Genomic DNA, 12533 nt, shown 5'->3' on the forward strand with positions numbered 1-12533 from the left:
CCTACCCCGTCCTCCACGGGGAAGCCTAGTCTCTGCCCACTGACCGCCTGCCCCTGCCCTCCAGGTCATCCGGAAGGGCTGGCTGACCATCAACAACATTGGCATTATGAAGGGAGGCTCCAAGGAGTATTGGTTTGTGCTGACCGCCGAGAATCTGTCCTGGTACAAGGACGACGAGGTGAGTGGAGGAACACCGGTCATCGAGGAGTTTGGCTGGTGGCCAGTGTTAGCTCAGGCCCTACCGCTGGCTTGATGTGGACTGGACCACCCAGCAGGGTTTAAAAAAATAAAAACTGTCAAAGGTCCTTGGGTGGAGGTGGGCTGCTAGGATCAGGGCAGGCAGTCCTGGGGGCTCCTGCAGGCTGGGCAGAGAACCTGTCCCGGCCAGACTGGGGAGCTCGGGGCTGCGCACCGTGGAGAGGGTGGGCGAGGGTGCCTGGCGCCCCCAGGCCGCTAGCCCTGCGGCCTTCCTGTTTTCCTGCTCCAGGGCGTGCCGCCTTTTCTGTGGCCCCCACAGGCCCGTGACACACGGAGTCCAGCTGCCAGACACTCTGTTAACCCCTGCACTCCAGTCCCCGGGTTCCCCCGTCCAAGGGAGATGTTTGGAGAGCCTCCAGGCTGAGGGGCCAAAAGTGATGGGGTCCCACAGAGGCACCACTCAAAACCCCTCCCTGCCCAGTGGGGCACATAGACCCCCGCCCTGCCCCCTCCTTCCCTCCCTGGCTGCTGGTCTCCTTTAAGAATGAGTCTATTTGGCTTCTACATCTGGATTCCAGAGGTGACCAGAGAGAGCGGGGAGGGGGGGGGGGGGGGGGGCTTGTGATAATGAACTCCAGCTGGCCACGGTATGGGGGAAGGGACCCTCTTCTTCCTGAGGGTGCTCCTGGGGGAGAGGGTGCTCTCACCTCGAGACAGGGAAGTGAGGCTCAAGGTGGGGCCTGGTGACTTTGGTTCCCCAGCCCCCCACCTTGATCTCTGCCCCTCCAAGTCGCCCTGGGCAGGCCCCCACTCCACCTTGGGCGGGGCCCCCTGTCATCACTGGCGGGGGCGCCCGGCCATCTGGACCTCATTACCTCAACCCTGGCCTCTCCCTAAGCACAGGGGCCCCTGCAAGGGATGGAGTGTGAGGTGGCGTGGCAGGCGGGTGAGGGGCGTCACTTCCTGCTCTGTCACTCAGGCAGGCTGGCTCCCTAGACGCCCCCCATGGACTGGGGGGTGCCCACCGCCTGCTGCCACCGCCCCATAGCGTACAGTGTGACCTGGGGCTGGCTGACTGCACCGTGGGTGGGGGCAGGGTGCCCGGGAGGGGCTCCTCACCTCATGCCTGGGGGGTCGTTTTTGAGCCTTGTGTGTACACTGGAGTTCAGCTGTGTGGAAGCTGGCCCCGAGCATATGTGGGGAGTGGGCGTGGGTGTGGGAGCCAGCGCTGGGCGGCGGGGACGTGTGAGGCCTTGCGGCTGTTGTGTGGGGGCGTTTGCAGGGGAGAGTTCGGGATGTAAGCGTCTAGGTGAGTTCCGTGCGTGTAGGAGGCTCTCGTGTGCACTCGGGGGCAGGATCTGTGTGCCTGAAGTGTGACCAGACATGTGTGCCGTGCTCAGTGTGTCAGGGTGTGTGTGGGGGGGAGTGGGCAAGCAGGCTGAGGAAGGAAGGTGTGCGTGTGCAATATTTGAGAATATATGTGTATTTAATGTGTATGTATTTAGGGTGTAAGGGGGGTGTGGGAGTGTACTCACTCGTGTGTGCACTTGCGATGTGTGTGTGTATTTGGGGCATGGATGTGTGATTTGAAGTGCGGGTTTGGGGACATGTGTGCCTGAGTTGTGCGGTAAGCGTGTCGAGGTGAGGCAGTGTGTGTGTGTGTGTGTGTGTGTGTTGCATGTGATGGAATTTTGCACTAGGACATCTGGGGACATGGAGGTGGCCCCAGCCGAGGGGGAGGGTAATCTGTCCCCAGGCTTCCCCCAGCCACCAGCCCTCTGGTCTCTGGGATTGGGGTGACCCTCTGGGCAGACAGCCACCCACATCCCCGGTCCTCATTAACTGACCCCATTTTCTTCACCTCCTCTCACCCCCCATCGGCACCCCCACCCCCGTGTCCCAGTAGGGCAGCACCCCAGCCCTCTGCACCTCCTCCCCGCCCACCCCGTGCCCCCGTGCCCCCTGCCCCAGCTCCAGGCTCCAGTCTGGGGTGGCAGATGTCGGTCCAGCTCTCCAGCGGCGCCGAGGGTCTAACCCAGCCAGCCTAACCAATGTGCAGACTACTGTACAATTTGGGAGTCCTGAACAGATAGTCTAAACACTGGGTAGACGGAGTGGACGTGTCCTCCGGTCCGTCTGGACGGCAGTGTCCGTTGTCTGGTGGGAGTTTCGGCCCCGTCCCCTGGAGATCCAAGGCTCCCGTCCCCAGCCCAGCCAGCCCCAGGTCCCCTCTCTGCTCCCGGCTCCCCTTCTGCCTCCTTTGACGTGGCAGGGGTGAGCAGGAGCTGTGCGGGGAGGGAGGGGCCTGGGGAGGGGGCCGGCCAGCAGGAAGGGAGGGGTGGGGGGAGGAGGCCACTCCTGCTTAGTGTCCAACCCCAGCACACAGGGCGGTGGCAGCAGGGCCTCCCTCGAACGCTTCCAGATGTTCCCTGGCCTCATGTGCAACTTCCTCCTCTCCTCCCCCCACCGCCCTCTGCGGCTCCCGGCCACCCGGCCGCTCGCCTGGCATAAAGAGGGCTTTATGTGGCTGGACAGGCCAGGCGGGTGCAGAGGGCAGAGGGAGGTGGGCAGGATGATGCCAGAATAGGGACCAGGGTTCTCCTAAACCCAGGCCCCCACCTGAGATATGAGTGAGGCTCCTGCTCAAGTTCTGGGTCCCTAAGACCCACACAGAGCACCCCTGCCCCCTCCCCAGCGTGGTCCCTGTGGCACTGGGTGGGCACGTGAGTCACACTCAACAGAGACCTCTCTCCTGCTCCCAGAGCCCCATCCTGGGGTCCAGCCTCCCAAAACCTCTGAGCCCCTCCCCTTGACACGGCAGCCTACAGATGTGTGGGCCCGCACCAGGCTTGCACACATGTGCACACAGGCCTGGCACCCACACGCCCACCCCCAGTCCCACATCCCAGACCGCCCAGCCCGTTACACAAAACTGCGTGCACGTGAACATGCAAACCCACAGTCCACGTGCCCCAGGTACATTCATGCCAACACAGAGACGTTTACAGATGCCAGGCACGCCTACCAAAGTGTGCACACATCCTCATGGGCACACAAACGTGCTCACGTGGACACCCAGCTGTGCTGGGTACCTTCTCAGACACACAAGTTCACACTCACACATCTGTGCAACGAAGACTCATGGGCATGCACACATAATGGTGACAGGATATGTGTTTGGGCTTGTATGTGTTTGCACACACACAACCACACACATCTGCACACGGACTCACCATCTCCAGGCCTGCGCTATGTGCTGATTGCTAACACATGGGCGTCTGGGGGCAGTGGGCTGAGCCAGCCCTTTGAAGCGAGGGGCTGGTGGCCCCCCTTCCTGTCTCTAGTCAGGAAATGAAGTCAGAGGCTTATCCAAAGCAGGCCCAGCAGCCAGGCCAGGGGCGACGAGAGAGGCTGCAGGAGGGGCGGGGAGGGGGTTGGAGGGGTTCCTGGGCTGGGGCTGGGCCGCCTTGGCTCCAGGCCTTTCTTGGGGCAGGATGTGGGAGCCACCCACAGCCTTGCCACCCTTGGCCCTAGGGCTCCGGCAGGTATGCAGAGGAGCCTGTGCAGGCCGGGAGAGCGGGTGCCGGGAGCCCAGGGCCACCGTGAGGCCCCACAGCCCCAGGCCCCCCAGTCCAGAGGCTCCGAGGGAGGGAGGCATAGCAGAACCCAGCGCCAACCTCTCCCATGCCCCGCCCCCAGGAGAAAGAGAAGAAGTACATGCTGTCCGTGGACAACCTGAAGCTGCGGGACGTGGAGAAGGGCTTCATGTCGAGCAAGCACATCTTCGCCCTGTTTAACACGGAGCAGAGGTGCCTGCCCGCCCCTCGCACCGGGGCTGTGGGGCCCCAGACCTCCCCCACTGAGGAGAAGTGGGGTACACAGATTCAGAAAGGAGAGGGCCCTGCCCAGGCCCCACAGCCAGTCATCCATTTGGCAAATATTTATGGAACCCCTACTGTGCGCTCAGCATCAAGTCAAGACCTTCCCTCCCTCTTCTCCTTCCTTCCTGCCTCCTCCCCACCCCACCCCCATCTTTTCAGTCACTTGATCAGTGCCTGCTCTGCGCAAGACACTCTGCCAGGCACTGGGGACAAAAAAGAGCCCCAGTCAGGCCCAGTCCCCTTCTCATGTTGGTCAGTGTCCAGGGGGCCAGTGACAGTACCAGGCTTCTCACCCCCAGCACAGGGCTGATTCTAGTGGGCTTTCTCCTACTCAGAGATGAGGGTTCAGGATAGCTGCCATTGGGGGAGTCCCCAGAGTGCCAGGGAGGGAGCCCGTCCCACACCAGGGGCTGCCCTGTCCCGGATGCCCTCGTACAAGGGCTCAATCCCTTTCTAACTGAGCATTTTCCTGCTCGTTTCACTGAATCCTTTCGAGGACTCTAGGAGGCAGGAATTATTATTGTTAACCTATCTTTCAGATGAGGAAACTGAGGCTTGAAGAGAGGAAGGGACTTGCCCAGGGTCACCCAGCTGGGAAACGAGAAAGCCAGTACTGGACCCCAGGCGTGATGACCCCAGTCCCTGCATGCCCCACACCACTAAGGTCAACGGGCTTCGCCCCGTCTCCCCTCACCACCTGCCCCATCTTGCAGGAATGTCTACAAGGATTATCGGCAGCTGGAACTGGCCTGCGAGACACAGGAGGAGGTGGATAGCTGGAAGGCCTCTTTCCTGAGGGCTGGAGTGTACCCTGAGCGTGTTGGGGTGAGTAGCAGGCCAGGGAGGGGAGGGGCCAGCTGCTTATAATAGGGGTCTGGGGTGCCATCCTCAGTGACACCAAATAATGCCACATTTCAGAGCCCTCACTGAGCAAAACAGTAACAGACCCCCTCCCCATCCCTGTGCTGGGGCAGGATCAGTGTTGAGCCTTCCTCCCACCCTCCAATAGCAGGTTCATGTCCACTTCTCTGCCACAGATGGCATCTCCTACATCCCTGTCATAGGATGGTGGTTGTTGGGGACTGCCTCCTCCTTTTATTCCTCTTCCACTGTGGCGGTGTTTGGAGTTGCCTGAGTTGGGGTACAGTGCCCCGGGTTCACTCAATTCCCCTTTTTTCTTCTGTGTATCTGCTTTTGCTCTGCCTGCTGGTGCTGGCTGCGGTGGCAATGCTGGTGTGGTGACCTCTATGACCTTGGTATGGGCCTCCCAGGACAAGGAGAAGGTGAGTGTGCCCCTCCCTTGACCTCTCCCATGCATCTTCAGCCTGGCACCACCTCTGGCCAGATCCTTAGAATCGAGAGGGGACCTTAGAGATGTCCTTTCCTACTTTATTGACTGGGAAACAGGCAGATTCTAGGCCCTAGAATCAGAGACAAGATACAATTAAACCCCAGGGTCTGGGGTCCCGAGAGGCCCTGGGATGGGCAAAGCCCGGAGACCCAGAGCGTATGGAGGGGCTGGTGTGCCTGTGTCCCGCTGGTGGCCAGTTGCTTCTCTCCGTGCCTCAGTGTTCCAGGCACCCTTGGAGGGGAGGGGCTGGTGCCTGGAACCTGGCTTCCAGGGCCCAGCCGCCCTGACACCCTCTGTCCCCAATGGCAGGCCAGCGAGACTGAGGAGAACGGCTCGGACAGCTTCATGCACTCCATGGACCCACAGCTGGAGCGGCAGGTGGAGACCATCCGGAACCTGGTGGACTCGTACATGGCCATCGTCAACAAGACTGTGCGCGACCTTATGCCTAAGACCATCATGCATCTGATGATTAACAACGTGGGTGCCCCCTGCGGGCGGGGTGGGCGACTGCTCTTGTGGGACCACAGAGGTGGGCAGCCAGGTTGGCCGGGGGAAGCGTGCGTCAGGCCAGTGGGACCAGGTCGAGAGGGGGAGGCCTGGGTCCACACCAAACCATCTAACAGAGAGTCATATAATATGATTTCATAGATTATTTTGTAGATTCACAAACTCAGATTGTTTCAGACATGCTGGAAAGTTTTACCAAAGGGGCTAGGAATCTGTCTTACCAGAACACCCAGGTCACGTTTTGACATGCACATTCCACAGAACCACTAACACGGTTTGAATTCTGGCTTTGCCTCAGATTCCCTGTGTGACTTTAAGCCAAGCAAACTACCCTCTCTGAGCCTGTTTCCTCAAATGTAAATATGGATAATAATAGAGTTGAGGAATAAATTAATATACAGTGCATAGCAACACACTGCCAGGCACATAGAAGGTTCTCGACATATATTTCAATCCTGAATACATAAGATAGGCCTATGGCATTAAAAAAAAAACCACCTCGGCATCTCTCCATGAATGTCCAGAGCCTAGGCCAGGTGACCCACCCCTTCCCTACACACCGAGACTCACATCTCCCCCAATCCAGGCACATAGTCACAACCCGTTACTCAAAGGCTCAGAAAATTTTAAACTTTCTTATTTTGGTCCATCAGAGCATTGGAAACGGTTTAACTAACACATTTTACAGATGAGGAAACTGAGGCTGAAAAAAAGCTGAGGAAGGGAGTGTCCTAGATGTGCGGTAGTCCCTGAGCTACTTTCAGAGCTGTGACCTTGAACAGGTCAATTTTCCTCTCTGGACCATCAGAGAAAAGGGCATGGGGCAGGGGAGATGTCGGAGTTTAGGCAAACCCCTCCCTGCCTCGAAGCTTCCAGTCCAGTTCGGTCCCAGCGGGACCCTGCGGGTGGAGCAGGCAGACAGGCGTCAGGTCCCAGCCCTCTCCTCTCTTCACCTGCTGGCACGCAGACCAAGGAATTTATCTTCTCGGAGCTGCTGGCCAACCTGTACTCGTGCGGGGACCAGAACACACTGATGGAAGAGTCGGCCGAGCAAGCGCAGCGGCGGGACGAGATGCTGCGCATGTACCACGCCCTGAAGGAGGCTCTCAGCATCATCGGCGACATCAACACGACCACTGTCAGCACGCCCATGCCCCCTCCCGTGGACGACTCCTGGCTGCAGGTGCAGAGTGTACCGGCTGGACGCAGGTACCAGGGCCGGCCCCCACGGCCCCAAAGCCCCCCAGTCCGGGGCCCGTGGGAGGATAGCCGGGACCGGGCAGTGGCGCGCCCGCGTCACCGGTGCAGCTCCCACTTGGAGCGAGGGGCGGATCTTAGAGAGGGCGGGGCTTGTTGCTGGGCGGGGCTTGCCATAGAGCGCTGGCTGCGAGCTTGGTGGAGCCACCTGGGGCGTGGCCCAAACTCCCGCGATTACCTGGGGCGGGGCTTTGCGCTCATGGGTGTGGCCTGCGCTTGGATGGGCGGGGGCTTTGGAGTGGGGCGGAGCCGCTCATCTTTTTCCTCGCCTTGTCCTTTGCTCCCTGTTGCCCTCAGGTCACCCACGTCCAGCCCAACGCCGCAGCGCCGAGCCCCCGCCGTGCCCCCAGCCCGGCCCGGGTCCCGGGGCCCTGCTCCTGGGCCTCCGCCTGCTGGGTCCGCCCTGGGGGCGGCGCCCCCAGTGCCCTCCAGGCCGGGGGCTTCCCCTGACCCCTTCGGCCCTCCCCCACAGGTGCCCTCGCGCCCCAACCGTGCCCCGCCTGGGGTCCCCAGGTGAGTAGATGCTGAAAGCGACGGAAGAGACCGCTGGGCGGGCGGGGCCGGGAGGGAGATGGGGCCGGACTCTGCAGCATCGGCCTTCCCAGAACCGGCCCTCTTCACCCAAGGCACTCGCGGCTGCCAGAACTATGGGAGGTGTGGCGGAGGGCTGGCGGAGCCTGCTCCCCAGGGAGCGCTGAGTCCCGGAGGTTGTCGTTTCTGGGGAGGGCGTCGTGGGGCTCATTCTCCCTGTCCCTCTCTTTCAAGCACTTACTTGCATGGCGCTTCCCTCCTTTTTCACTCTTCCCACACATTGCATTCCTCCTTTCCCTCCTCTGTGTGTCCTCTTCTCTCACCCAGTCCCTAGGGAGCCTTAGGTCAGAGGATCTGTATCCAGATTCTCATCGGATGTGTAGATTTTGCTCACTTACGCTTGGGGCTACCCTGATGCCCTCACTTCCCAGGCCTGACTCTTTTGAGCTGTCCCAGGAGAGTGTCCCACCTCTGACCCACAGGACAGAGGCCAGGCGGTGACTGTGACCAGCAAGGTGTGTGATGTGTGTGTGGGCGTGCACACAGGTGTGAGAGTGTAAGAATGGCACCCAGGCAAAGGGTAGGACATGGAGCAGCTGTGCAAGGGTCTGGGAGCCATGGGGCAGTCTGGTGGCTTTCTTCCTTTCCCCACCTCTGGCCCTACCTGTCCTGGGCCAGCATGGTGGGTGTGGGGCAGGAGGGATTGAAGGCTGCCCCTTCCACAGAGCTTTCCAGGGAAAAGGATTCTATTTCATCCCTTGGCTTTGCCTTCTTGATTCATAGCCCTCTTTTAAGGAAGCTCACTCTTTCACCTAACAGCCTGCCCTGTGCCTACTGGACATATTCTCTGAGGAAGGACACATCAGACCAGTAGCATCTATTCATGTTTCCAGGTGGCTGCAGGGCAGGGCCATGGGTCTAGACTCCACGGCCCAAAATGAAGCAGAGATGGGGCTTGCCGTATGGCGGTCTGCCGGCCAAAGCAGATGGGGTAAGGCAGGCAGCACAGTGCTGATCGAGAGCCCTGGACCGGGGCTCAGAGCATCGGGTTCACCCTGCCCTGTGGGCAAGTCACTTTCCCTCCCGGGGCCTCAGCTTCCTGTCTACAGAATGGTGACTGACATGTGCCTGCCCCCCAGGGTTGGGGGGTCAAGGGAGACAGTGGCTAGAGCAGTGCCGCGTTCATTGCACATGTGGCTCTAGGGGCCCTTGGCTAACTTCCAACCTGAGTTCGGATTCTTAAGGGTCTTCGACATGCCCTGGTCTGTGCTGAGATCTGAAATGTGGGAATGGTGAGCTTTGGCGCCTGCTCTAACTCTAGTTTTGCTAACACACCGGAAACACTTGGCAAATCATGGCCCTGCCTTGGGGAAGAGAGCAGGCTGGGCGCAGCTGCATTTCAGTGAGTCTGGGTGCTGACTGAGATGAGGCTCAGGTGGCGAGGTGCTGGGAGGCATTGGGGTAGGGAGTGGCAGTGTGGACGAAGGTTTGGTGTGGGAGGCATTAAGGAGAGCCGCTGGCTAGAGCAGAGTGCAGGTAGAATGAGGAAGAATAAGCAGAGGTTGCCCTAGGTACAGTGGCACAGACTGGGGAACCCTCAAAGTCCACAGAAAAGTTGGACTTACTGGGACTGAACGACAGGGGCAGTAGAGAGCCAGGGAAGGCTCTTGGGCAGAGAAATGACAACTGGATCCTAAGAAAGCCAAACCTGTTTCTTACGGAGATTTGCAGGTGGCCCTCTGAGCACGCCAGGCATAAGTGTGCAGGGAGCTGGTGCAAATGCCTCCTGTATGCGGGCAAGCTTCTGTGTTGTGACTCAGGCCACGCGTGTGCTTCAGTGTGCCTAGTGGCTGCATGTCCCAGGTCCGTGCTGCACGTGCCAGCCAGCGGGGTGCTGGGCAGTGGGAGGTGGGAGAGGTGTATGCGTGTTGTTTGTGGGCATGTGTGTCAGCGTGAGCATGCGGGGCCATGGGCCTTCACAGCATGTGTGTGCACGCCCAGACGTGTGCGTGTGTGTGTGTGTCCCCATCCCCCACTCCCAGGCCTGCCCTGTCTGTGCGTGTGAACTGCCATGTTGATTTCGTGCTGTCTTTCAGAATCACTATCAGTGACCCCTGAGGAGCGTCATCCACGGTAGGTACTTGCCTCTCCGCCTGCCGCATGAAAGGTGTGTCTGTCTCCTGCTGCACCAGCTCCACACTGGGGGGCGCACCTAGGACCTCAGGGCCTCAGGGCCAGGCTCTCCTCCCACTCCTTTCTATAGCTCCAGACTTATTCTTTCCTCTTTCTGTCCTTGCTGCCAGTTGGCTCTGTCACCTCCCTTCTCAGCAAGCCTCGGGACTCAGTGCCACTGCTCAGGATCTCCATGGCTGAGCCTGGGGAGCTCTTGGGACAGGCTCCGCACCCAAGCTGGTAGACATGAGTGCTCTGCAGAGCTGTCATAGGGCAGAGGGTCCGGGGTTTATGAAGTAGGGCCAGGGAGCTTGGAGGGGGTTGTATGGCACTGGACTCAGGCAGCCAGAGGACTTGGAACTTGACCCTGGGGGTGCCATACTCATTCCTCAATCTGAGCCGTGCTGCTTGCAGCCTTGGAGCTCTAGGAACCGAATGTACCGTAGTGCAGAGGAGGTTGGAGTCCCACCGCTACTGAGCAGTGATGTGGGGCAAAATCTCTCGTTGTTTGATGATTTCGGAAAGCCTGAGGGTCCCAGCCACACCATCAGCCCAGAACACACCTCACAGGTGAAGCAGGGTTCCACAGGCCCTTCCCCGATCTCCTTGGCATCGTCACACCTGCTAGTGCACCACAGAAGGCAGCTCACTAGGCCCCAGATGAGGCACCACAGCCAGCCTCTGGGCTCATAGACCTGGGCCTGTTGCTCCTGGAGGTGGCCCACACATTCCAGCCAAGGGGATGACAGTGTCTGCTGACCTGGGCAAGTCAGCTTCTCAGAGTTGCATCCCAGCTGGGCTGCAGAACTGGCCCAGCGAACCCACTCGCCGCTCTACCCCTGCCGCTGACTCTCGTTCCTCTGCTTTTCCCCAGCAGGAAGGGCCCTGCCTCACCTACGCGACCTGCGGTCCCCCGACCAGCTGAGGCTCCCCTCTTAGACTTATAAGCCTGTGGCCACTGGCATCGAGCTGCCTGTCCTCCCTGCCTCCCCGGGTCCCTTCAGAGGACTCCTGGGCCTTCTGACCACACAGAGGAGCCTCCAGTGCTTCCTCCTGCCGTCCTTTTAGCTCCGCCCTCCTGGTCCCAACAGTGTTCTTTCTCCTGTCTTTTCCATCAGGCCTGCTGGCCCTTGCTTGGGGCTCACAGCCCCGTACTCTCCGAGGCTAGCAACGGCCTGGGCCATAGAAAGGGGAAGCCAGAGGGGGCTTATCATGTGTCTGGAGCTGTGGGTGCACTGCCTGGTGGTGTGTGAGAGACCAGCGTGTGTGGCAGGGGGAGGGCCGCCGGGGCCTCCAGCCCAGACTCCACCCCAGACCTCCCTGGCGCTTCGGCCCCTGCCCACCTCCAGCTCCTCCCTCCTGCCTTTGCCTTCTTGTCTCTCTCCTCTTCCAGAACCCTTGCCCACACCTTCACCGGCACCTTCTCCCCCTGCCCTCCCATCATGCCCCTGCTGGGCTCAGCTGCCCTTGCCTTACCAGTTCTCTCCCTCCTCTCTCCTGTTCTCTCTCTGCTTCCTCTCCAACTGCCAGCCGATCGGGTCAGGCAAGTCCGTCCCGTCCTGAGAGCCCCAGGCCCCCCTTCGACCTCTAACCAGATCCCTTCTATTCCTCGGAGACCTCCCTTTCCAAGCCTGCCTGGACGGCTGTTCTGTGACTTGACAGTGGCTCCCAAAGCCTCCCCTCCATCTGTGACTTAGTCTATTATAGTGGTGAGCTGACACACCCAGCGTGACGTTGGTGAAACTTGTGCCCCTCTGTGGTATTTCTCCTGCCCTGTTCTATAAATATCTATAAATACTTATATATATATACATATATATATACACACACACATACACACGAATATATATGGCTGCCACAGCCTCACCCCTTGTGCTGGGAACTACCGTGCTTGTCCTTGAGGAGTCTCGTGGCCCAACTGCAAGGAAACGCTGTCACCCTACCATCCTCCTCCAAAGCGTGCCACCTCCAGTGAGCTTCCCTGTCATGCCAGCCTGTGGACAGCCACCCTCTCTGCCCCTGCCTATCCTTCCCCCTTGTGTGCGGGGACTGTACTGGCAGCTGCGTGGTTCTCTGAATGCTACCAGTCCTGCTGTCTCTCAGCTGAGAATAAAACCCATTTCTGGACGATGGGGAACTATGTGCTCTGCTGGCTTGTGTTCTCTGTGCCACTCAGGGGGAGATGAAGGTTCAAGTGCTGGGGTGCACGGGTGGGTGAAGGGCCTCGCCTTTGCTAGGCCCTGTAAGGAATGGTGAAATGAGGCCCCATCCTTTCCAAGGCCTCCTGGGAGAGCACCTGGAGATTCACAGTTCACCCTGACTGCTGCTCTGACCACTAGGGGGCAGGAGCATGGTTTCTGGCTGGAGGGTGGATGTGGGGTGTGAGCAGGCCCTGCGAACAGAACAAACAGGCCACCAGAGGGCAGGGTTGTGGAATGGAAACCACCTGGCCTGGAAGCCAGCTCTCTTGGGTGATGGCACCCTGCTTTCCCACCCAGGATTAAATCAGGCTTCTGAGTCTGTCAACGACTAGGGCAGGACTGACCCTTAAAGCCCCACGGCCAACCCTTGGGGTTCCCCAGGCTTTACCAAGCAGCCAACAGGAGACAGACCCAGATCTCTAACAGGCTACA

General features: G+C 59.7%; 1 protein-coding gene across 17 annotated transcripts in view; it reads left to right on the forward strand.

Annotated features, from left to right (window-relative positions):
- Positions 1 to 12042, forward strand: part of DNM1 (dynamin 1) — a 41507-nt gene extending 29465 nt beyond the window's left edge. For 4 of the 17 annotated variants that reach the window (XM_037036727.1, XM_037036733.1, XM_037036726.1 and 1 more), the window contains 8 exons: positions 65 to 178; positions 3898 to 4007; positions 4793 to 4904; positions 5351 to 5362; positions 5740 to 5910; positions 6908 to 7149; positions 7495 to 7710; positions 10775 to 12042. In XM_037036727.1, coding sequence (XP_036892622.1) covers positions 65 to 178; positions 3898 to 4007; positions 4793 to 4904; positions 5351 to 5362; positions 5740 to 5910; positions 6908 to 7149; positions 7495 to 7710; positions 10775 to 10847 — 1050 coding nt within the window. In that variant the 3' untranslated portion in view covers positions 10848 to 12042. Of the gene's footprint in view, positions 1 to 64; positions 179 to 3897; positions 4008 to 4792; positions 4905 to 5350; positions 5363 to 5739; positions 5911 to 6907; positions 7150 to 7494; positions 7711 to 8899; positions 8902 to 9824; positions 9862 to 10774 lie in introns of those variants that run through there. The other 13 variants (XM_037036735.1, XM_037036734.1, XM_037036729.1 and 10 more) reach the window with 10 other exon arrangements.
- Positions 12043 to 12533: the final 491 nt, after the last annotated feature.

The sequence above is a fragment of the Sturnira hondurensis genome, unplaced genomic scaffold (assembly GCF_014824575.4).
Source record: "Sturnira hondurensis isolate 20B ecotype Veracruz unplaced genomic scaffold, ASM1482457v3 Scaffold0022908, whole genome shotgun sequence".
Lineage (NCBI taxonomy): Eukaryota > Metazoa > Chordata > Mammalia > Chiroptera > Phyllostomidae > Sturnira > Sturnira hondurensis.